Source organism: Lupinus angustifolius, chromosome LG15 (genome assembly GCF_001865875.1).
Source record: "Lupinus angustifolius cultivar Tanjil chromosome LG15, LupAngTanjil_v1.0, whole genome shotgun sequence".
In the NCBI taxonomy this organism is placed as follows: domain Eukaryota; kingdom Viridiplantae; phylum Streptophyta; class Magnoliopsida; order Fabales; family Fabaceae; genus Lupinus; species Lupinus angustifolius.
This window is the reverse complement of record NC_032023.1, coordinates 17,819,271-17,828,421: the sequence shown is the minus strand read 5'-3', so window position 1 is coordinate 17,828,421 and position 9,151 is coordinate 17,819,271. Positions and strand designations below refer to the sequence as shown.

Genomic DNA, 9,151 nt, shown 5'->3' with positions numbered 1-9,151 from the left:
CTTACTTTACTTCAATTTTCAATATATTAAACAAAAAATTATCATCTCACTTTTTATTATTTTTCTTTCTTTTCACTTTCTTTTTTTCCACATTCTTTCCTTCCATTTTTTCTCCTTAATCAAACACAGTGTTAAAGAGAATGGCAATGTGCATTATATTTTTAAAAATTGCTAAATGCTAACCATCGGATGTTACTTGGCCTTCAAATCTCCAACCGATTTTATGCAAGTTAGGCCAATTAATTCAATATTTTATCAGTCAATTATTGGGCCAATTTCATCACTTCGTTTACTAATATGCGATTCTTTGGTTATATCATTGGCTTCATCCAATGTTAGTCTTTTGTTTTTCTAGATAATCAATCTCCTGTGACTGTCTGACACAGTCAAACACCCCACCTTCACCGATGAGAAACCAAGGGCCACTTGTCATGTCAAATCAATTAAAACAGTGTTACTCATAAGTGAAAAAGAAATAATATCTTCATACTAATTTTCATACTCACAAAAAAGTGTTATGTGTTACTTATAATCTGACCATTAATAAATAAAGTATTAACTTACGATATATGTTACTTTCTTATGAGTATATTGATTTAGTAGGTAAATATATCATTTTTATATATATAGAAACAATTAATAAAATCTTGACAATAAATTAAATATTTAATTTTAATTAAAACTAGTCATTAATAATAACACCAAAAAAATAAATATATTTGTTTTCAAAAACACATCCCAGTGGAAAGATCTTCAGATATAGATCTCAACATAGACTCTATATATATAAGAAATATCTAAACCTAACAAATGATTCTACCAACAAAAAAAAGTATACACAAAGGAAGGCAAGAATAAAAATTAATAGCATTAGAGGGGTAAGTTCCATATATTTACCCTTCCTAGAAGCCTTGTACACTATGTTACTTTTTTTGTACATAACAAGTACATCACTTGGGCAGTTGTGAGAAGCATTTTGATAATATAAATTCTCATAAAAAATAACTTACAATATAAATTCTCATGCATATTATGACGGTGACAAATCACTTATAAACAACACTAATAAACAAAGTATAACCCTTATGAGGATAAGTAAGTTACCTTTTCAGCTAGATTTACATTTGTCTTTAATTTAACACTTTTTGAGAAACTATATATTTTAAATTTTCAATGTTCCAAATACTTCGTATTTTAAATTATTTAAGAAATACTTATAAAGACACTTTTATTAATATCTTAGCTTAAAGGCAACCATATATTATACCGCTAACTTTTATGAAAATAAAATTTGTTTTGAGTGTTGAAAACCATCAAATTGTAACTATCCATAGCTTGCAACATTGAGTCAATAATTCAGAAAATAATAAGTACTACTACTTTTCCAACCGAAGTATGTTTCATAAAGTGGAAAGAGCAAAACCGTGGATTAAAAAAATCATTCACGGGTTCTCTTTAAAAAGTTAGGTATAGGTATATTTATGTATCAATAATGTTATTTTTTTCTGCAAAAATATTGTACACCGCAAACAAACAAAAATATGACGTCAACTGACCACCATTTAGTACTTGCTTCCATTTTTCTTCAAATCACATCAGTGGTAATTTATTGCATCAATAAAAATTCGAAATCAAATTAGGAAAACGTATTCTATAGTTTTCTATTAAGCAGATATTTTCAAGAAAGATACATTTTCAAAGTTCATTATTCATATTTTTTTAACTTTATTCAGAAGCCTCAAATATGTGAAGAAATCAACCAACTTGCGCTTCCCCTTTCATATTATGTCACACTATCTGAAACTATGTTATAATTATCTCAATTAAAAAATTAAATATTTATTAATTTTCTTTTTTAATTTAATATTATTAGTCCATGATATAGTTTGGGGCAACATATTTTTTTTCTCAACTTCTTACTCTTTCCCTTGTCCCTGCGAAGCAATTTGTTTCCCATCAAATCTTTACTATGTCAGCAAAACGTAGATAACTGGATAATATGTCCTGCATATTATTAGATATGTGCACATCTCTCATATTTGGTAAACCTTAGAAAAATATAATAATAATAATTACATTTCACTGTCTCAGTCCATAAATTTTATTTCTCACCCCATTCAATAAACATAAACACATCTCCTGTCACACAAAGTGTGTTACTCCATGTGACACTATTTATAATTGATTGAAAAAATATATTTAAATTAAAAAAATTATAATTAATTATTTTTCTAACCAATTATAAGCATTGACACATGAAACGATACACTGTTTTGAGAAAGCAAATATTCACCCTCAATAAACATACCAAAACCTAATGACAATGCTAGGAAGAAACAATTAGGCTCAAATCAGCATCAAATGATAAAATCTGCCTAAATATAAGACAAGGTGTGTTCCTTGCATTTCTTGTAAATCCAATATAATATAGACTATAAAAAGGTTACTCACTTATGATTGAAAGAGCAAGCCAAACTTCTTCATTTTCATGGAAATACATATAATGCATGTAGATCACATTGAAGTCAAAGAGTAGAAGCATTAGTTACATAAAGTAGAAAAAAGATGGAAATTCAAAAGCAACACAACTTAGGGAGAAGGAGGCCAATACATTCCCGCATCTTCTATCCCTTCATAAAACCTGAATTGAAGCTCATCATCGAGCCTTCCTTCATCGTCCCACACCCCGTCATTACTCTCACTATCATCGACATCGTATTCACCCATGCCACCATCCATAAAGTCCCATTCAGAAGAATATGAGATATCCGAGTAATCGTCCCAAGCATCATTCCCATAAGTGTCAAGAACAAATGGCCCTAAAACCTTCAGTTTTGGAAATTTCTGCTTTACATACATGTTGTCCAGTGTGACACCCCAACAACCCCTTTGATCCAAAAATTCAAGCTTAGGACAATGTGAAAGTATTTTAAGAACACCGGAAGTGCTAATTAGATGATAAGCCAGTTCAAGATGCTTGAGCTTAGGCATAGTGTTGGCAATTGCATAAGCTTCATCATCTTGTAAGGGCTTTCCTGCAGTATCTAATGGATGCATATTTCTACATAACGCTTCCAGGAGTTTGCAATTCTTGCCAATTATCTCTAGGGCAGAGGCGCCGATTTTAATACAATAGCTCACATCCAAGAAAGAAATCATAGAAAGCCTTCCAGCAATGTGTTCCACAATTGAGTCACTCATACTGCACCTTGGCAGCCGCAGCGCCCGGAGGGAGCAGGCACTTGAAAAACAGAAAAAGCGTACCATATAAGAGAGATTGCTAAAAGGAACCAGCTAATACAATCTTCATTAATTCTAGTACTACATCAATTTGATTTTCTTCAAGCCTAACAGAAACGTAATGGAAATATCATCATAGTAATTGAATAAAGGACTAGTTACTCAATTATAAGTAGTGATTAGTGTGCAGGCATAACAAGATGGAATAGAACAAAACATGATACTGCGCACTTGCTGGTTTTTAAGCAGAACCAAAATTGATGTACGTGTTGCATTATGTATATAGGATACACCAAATATAGCACAGAACACATGTTCTGTTCGGTTCGAACTCATGTTCTGTTCGGTTCGAACTCATGTTCTGTTGGGTTCGAACTCATGTTCTGTTGGGTTCGAACTCATGTTCTGTTCGGTTCGAACTCATGTTCTGTTGGGTTCGAATTCATGTTCTGTTGGGTTCGAACTCATGTTCTGTTCCGATCTGGCATGTCCTTCATACGAAGGGCATTAATAAAAAGAAAGATGTCCAATTTATACGATGCTTTTAGGCAATGTAGCAATCTGCTAGCATAACAACCAGTAAATTATTGATCAACAAGATTTCCTAAAAAATGCAATAACTCAAATAAATGGATCATTTTTAATAGAAATTGTGCAGTTTCAGCTTACTTTTCAGCAATGAAAGTGAAAATCCTCTCAGTTTGTACATCAGAAACAGACAGCTTCTTGAGAGATCCACTACTTCTTGTGATCAGCATCTCAAGCATCCGGTCAAGTTTGTCAGGTTTACAACCATTGCTCCATTCATTAATATCTATCCCTTGCCAACAGTAAGGTTCAGTTACTGCTTTAGCCCATGATTTACATACCCTTGGGATCACAGTCACTCTTTCTTGGAGAGAAAGATTGGTGAATATTACACCTAGTGCATCAGGAATCAATTCGTCCCAACTTCGAAGATCAGATACCCCTTCCATCAAATCTGCAAAAGAATAAAATTGTACACTTTTATGTGCATATTAAAAACATTAGGAAATGGAATTGTTCATTGAGAAAACCATTAAGCATATTAATGAACTCACACATACACCAAAGTATCCGTCACAAGCATAAGAGTGAATGGTTCAAATTCAAACAACACATTTTGGGGTTAACTGGTAAATGAAGTTTGTTTTGAATAGCGCCAAATTAAACTTGATGAAGGATAATAATAATTAAAAAAATGACAAATTTAAATGTTCATCTAACCAAGTCATGAAGTTGGGAGAATAATAAATGCCAGAACATTTCCCCCGGGAAAAATATAGAAAATGGCAGAACATTTTTTCCTAACAGAGAAGAGAAAACATAAATCACAGAACATCTCCACCCAAAACACAGAGGTAGCATAAGCTTGGGAAAATGCTAGCAAAATAAAAAACCACCCATTTGCTAAAAAAAATAAACTTTCAGCTTTAAAATAGGAAATCTAGCGTAAATAAAGAATACCCAGATTGAAATAAAATAAACAAAAGGGGAAGGAGAAAGAAACATAGGAGAAGAGAGAGAAGAAAAACGACTCACATCATATGCAACAAAAAGATAGGATATTTACGAGTGGGAATCCTTAATTATGGAAGCAGTGACCGGTTAATCCGCCACATGAACCGGGAAAGTGAAAGATAAAAGGATAGATAAGAAAGAAAAGAAGGGAGAGAAAGGGACAACAATAAGACACGTAGACATAAGGAAGGGTACACACATACCTACTCTTCAAGGTTGAGTGCAACAAGAGTAAAGACACAGTAAAAAAGCACAGATACGTGTGGAGTAAGCACTGGAAAAAAAGGCCAAAATGGTGGATCAAGTGTGTTGCAACTTGTAAGGGTACACAGATAAGACTCTCCCTTGAAACCAAGATGAGTAGCTTGTGGAGTATTTCTTTTGTACTGTTATACAGAGGTGGAGGAAAATAACAAAAGAGAAAATAACAAAAGAGAAAATAAAAATGCATAATGAGTTGTACCTAAATCATTTATCCCAAACAACTCTGTCTCAAACTGATCATAATGTATGAGTTGGGACATGAAATAATAATTGAGGACAAATAATCCTCATCCATATAATTATCAAAACATCCATTATTTCATATTTAATTATCATTTATTCTTAAAAAAATATAATAAATGGAGAATAATATAGTCTTGTATATAAATAATTGAAAGAATATAAATAGCAGTGTTTTAGTGTAAGAGTCCATTCTATAGTTTGATATTGTTTTTCTTGATTTATAAGTGTCTCTATAATTAAATACTGAATTTGTTTGGATAATAAGTTTTATTTATGACAAAAAAATTGTGAACTAAGAAAAACAAGCAAGATTAGAATGGTCCAATTTAGTAGATTGATAGCTGGAGCATGTTAGATATAAAGTTGTTTTTCTTTGAATGCAACTTTGTAACCATATATTCAAATTTAAGGAAACTTCTGGTACGGGAACACGATCTGATAGAAGAGAACAACATAACATTCCATAAAAACTTGTATTAAGATACATGTAACACATCCTATATTTTATGGTGTTTTATGTTATTATTTAAGATTAAATTTAATTAGAATTAAAATATTAATGTATTGTTAAGATCTTATTGATGTCTCTATTTGATTTTCTCTATACACAAGTCTTTATCACAATATACATATGTGGAGTGTATCATGTTTGAGAGTTAGACTCTTTTGGTTATTGCAGAGAGAAGTATTGTATAAAAATAAATAAAAAATAACACAATATTTATATCTTTTTATTTAAAATAATATTATATTTTTATCTTTAAAATATAAAGGAAAATGTCATTTATCTCTGTATTATATGAGAGAACTCTCAAATCATGTTTGGTGACTACAAAATAGAATTTACATTTTACTGTTTCAATTAAAAAATTGTTTTAGCCATAAATAAGATTTTTTAGGAAAACATATTTTTTATTATGTTTGACATTTCAGATAAATTTATACGACGAGTGGCATTTGAAAATTGAATTAATGCTCCTAGTAGGAAGCAATTGAGGGTACAAATATAGGAAGAGGGAATCCATTTATTTTGAGTGTAAGTTTTTGAAATTTATTTCTCATGTTAGTCATCAATTATAAAATATTCAATTATTTAAATTAGTAAATAGATCTAAATTATTATATGTTTATAGATCTAAAAAATTACTCTTGGAATAAGGGATTCTTCCCAATATATGTGAATGTATATATACTAAAAAGATTATTGTTACGCCATTCTATAAAATATCCCTGGGCCTGTTATAGTGTGTAGAAGTCAGCTCACACTACTTGGGCTAATATCAGAATCCATCAAGTTGCTGGTAACGCTATGAGAAAGCCCACAGCCCCAAAACTCGTAGTAATTGTATTTTTACTGACCAATCACATGTCTATGGGACATGAAGTGGCACAAAGTGTGGATAGCAGATGTGTACCCGTAATTGTTACTTGTTAGCCACTTTCTCTCTTTGGAAAGCTTGGTTTTGTTTCTCTAGTTATAAGAAAACAAGTATAAAAAGGTACAACGACATGGGGTGGTGGCGCAGTTGGCTAGCGCGTAGGTCTCATAGCTTCTGAGTGATCCTGAGGTCGAGAGTTCGAGCCTCTCTCACCCCAAATCCTTTTTTCTTTTATTTTTTGGGCTTGAACAGGTCATTGATTCGAACCTTTCATGTCTATTTGCAGTCCCACCACTACAAAGGTAGCATGTAATGTGCAATTTGTAGGTTTGAAACTTTGAGTATGAAGTGGAGGTATTGTCTACCCCATTTTTTTTTGTCAGATATCATTTAACAAAATTTGGTCTTAATCATAAGATAAAGTTTATCTTCAAGTGTTGTCACAAATAATGAGAAAATTGTCACCAAGATTTGAATCAGTAACAACATTCATTAGAACAGTAAATAGTGAAGATTTCATAGCGGCTTAATTCTAGTTGAGCAAATCCTGCTTCAGCTTTCTCATCCAAGCAAGCTATATATTTGGGATGTCTACATAATAATCTTGGGCCATCATTGTCGATATTTTTCTCTGAACCAAATTAAATGTTGTGTGTCAAAAACTTCTAGTAACATGATATCTATGACAACGATGGCTTGAAATTATTCACAATAGAGACCTGATTCATAACTCAAAAAGAGTGACTATAAAAATAGTTACAAAATACCAATATTAGAATTCTGACTATCATCCTGATGTGTAAGATATAAGTTGAATCCTTACCAGTCTTTCAACTTTAAATTAAAGGAAGCACATTCATCAACAAAAGATTTCTTATTAATATCCTAACGTGACAAACTTTAGATTAAAGAAAGCATATATATCATATATCCATGCAATATGAAGAAAACCCAATGATATTTGCATATTGCTTACTAACAAAATAGTCAAATAATGTAAATAGATATTCCTATCACAGTTGGCAAAATGGTAATAGCTCAAAATTACAAATACTTTTATTGGAATTAGTTGTTTGATGCAATAAAGTAATGCTTGAAAATTTTCAAGTGACTTCTGCTTTTCTTTTAAATTTAGGTCCCGCTAGGTACTTAAAATTCCAAAGGTGGGCGATGGTTGGAGCTTTGAATAGTAGCAGATAGAGTCTATATCAGAATACTACTTTTGCAGCTGCTGTTATGGATCTTCATGTTCATTAATTGATTGAACCTGCATTTATTGATTGATACCAAGAGCAATGATATTTTAACATTTTGTCCTCACACACTATCTTTTACACGTCATTTCTTTTTATAGTTCTTTTCCTTTTCATCACATTACCACTCATAAATTCTTCATTTCTTTTTATACCTTTCTTCCCTACCCCACCTACATCTAAAAATGTGGCATGTGATAATTGATAAACTATTTTTTATACCAATTTTCCCTTTGATATATCTGACTATAGGATAAGTACTTAACCCATTTAGATGCATGATTTGACACGCGTTTAGCTAAGTAATCATGATATATATACATGCTATGGCTATGACTATGACCAAGAAAATATTGATCCGTGACATAGTTTACTGAAGTCAATTACTTAATAAATTGACTTAATAAGATTGTGCTTTTGCATGGCTGGTTTTAAGAATTTGTATTATTTTTAATCTTGGGAATATTATTCTCACTAAAGCAAACATCAAATCAAGTGAAAAGTAGTGATCCTACTATTACCAACACTTAATGGTCTTGATGGTCTTTAGAACCCAAATTAAGCTGGCATTTTTTGGTTGCATATGTTCAATAATTTATTTGTTGAAAGACAGACGCAACTTCCTACAGTGACGTTTGCAGAGCATGACTTGCTAGATGATCGACATTGATTGAAGGCTATTTAGGAGTGGCAAGGTACATTGGACCCTAAAGGCAAGTATGGTTTCATCCACATGTACAATGAGCAAATTATTGAGTCTACCCTTGTGTATTTCTTCACTTGTTTTTTTGTTACAAGATGGGGAATATATATATATATATATATTATATATGTATATATATATATATATATATATATATATATTATCTTTATACAATATAATTTTTTTAAATTGTACCGAAATGAATTAGAATTATTTTAAAAGCATGGACTACAGGAAATGTATATCTAGGCATTCTCAAAGTTACCACTACCCTGAAAACCAAGAGTTAATATTTTTGGATCTTGATATAAACTTTAGGATAGACAATAATATTTAATTATAATTTATAATTCAAATTGAGTTAGTTAATGGTAAAATTTTCAATTATTTCCTTTCCAATATTAGTCACTATGTTGTGTATAATAAATTCATCTTTTATCTTCCTACCTAATTTTATTTGGTTGTTTATATTCTTGAAAATGATATTTAATTATTTATGTTAGCTCAATCATAATAGTTAAGATAAA

At 31.1% G+C, this 9,151-nt stretch overlaps 1 protein-coding gene and 1 non-coding gene across 8 annotated transcripts; one reads left to right on the top strand and one right to left on the bottom strand.

The window, feature by feature from the left end:
- On the bottom strand, positions 2,455–5,097 carry LOC109328735 (F-box protein FBW2-like). Of its 7 annotated transcripts, none has more exons than XM_019562334.1 (3): positions 4,982–5,097; positions 3,910–4,222; positions 2,455–3,241 (listed from the first exon to the last, which is right to left on the bottom strand). In XM_019562334.1, the coding sequence occupies exons 2-3, from the start codon at positions 4,215–4,217 to the stop codon at positions 2,590–2,592; spliced, it is 960 nt and encodes a 319-aa protein (XP_019417879.1). In that variant the 5' UTR covers positions 4,218–4,222; positions 4,982–5,097; the 3' UTR covers positions 2,455–2,589. The 7 variants fall into 7 exon arrangements, with proteins under 7 accessions (XP_019417879.1, XP_019417881.1, XP_019417877.1 ...); XM_019562336.1 differs by having other exon boundaries at positions 4,986–5,092; XM_019562332.1 differs by lacking the exon at positions 4,982–5,097 and adding an exon at positions 4,804–4,967.
- Positions 6,801–6,885, top strand: TRNAM-CAU. Its single transcript is given in 2 exon segments — positions 6,801–6,838; positions 6,850–6,885. It is a non-coding gene; the product is annotated as a tRNA-Met (tRNA).

Coding starts and splice junctions, on each gene's coding strand:
- LOC109328735 (XM_019562330.1), bottom strand. Junction 3,242..3,909: donor TTCACTTTCATTGCTGAAAA/GTAAGCTGAAAC, acceptor CTGTTTTTCAAG/TGCCTGCTCCCTCCGGGCGC.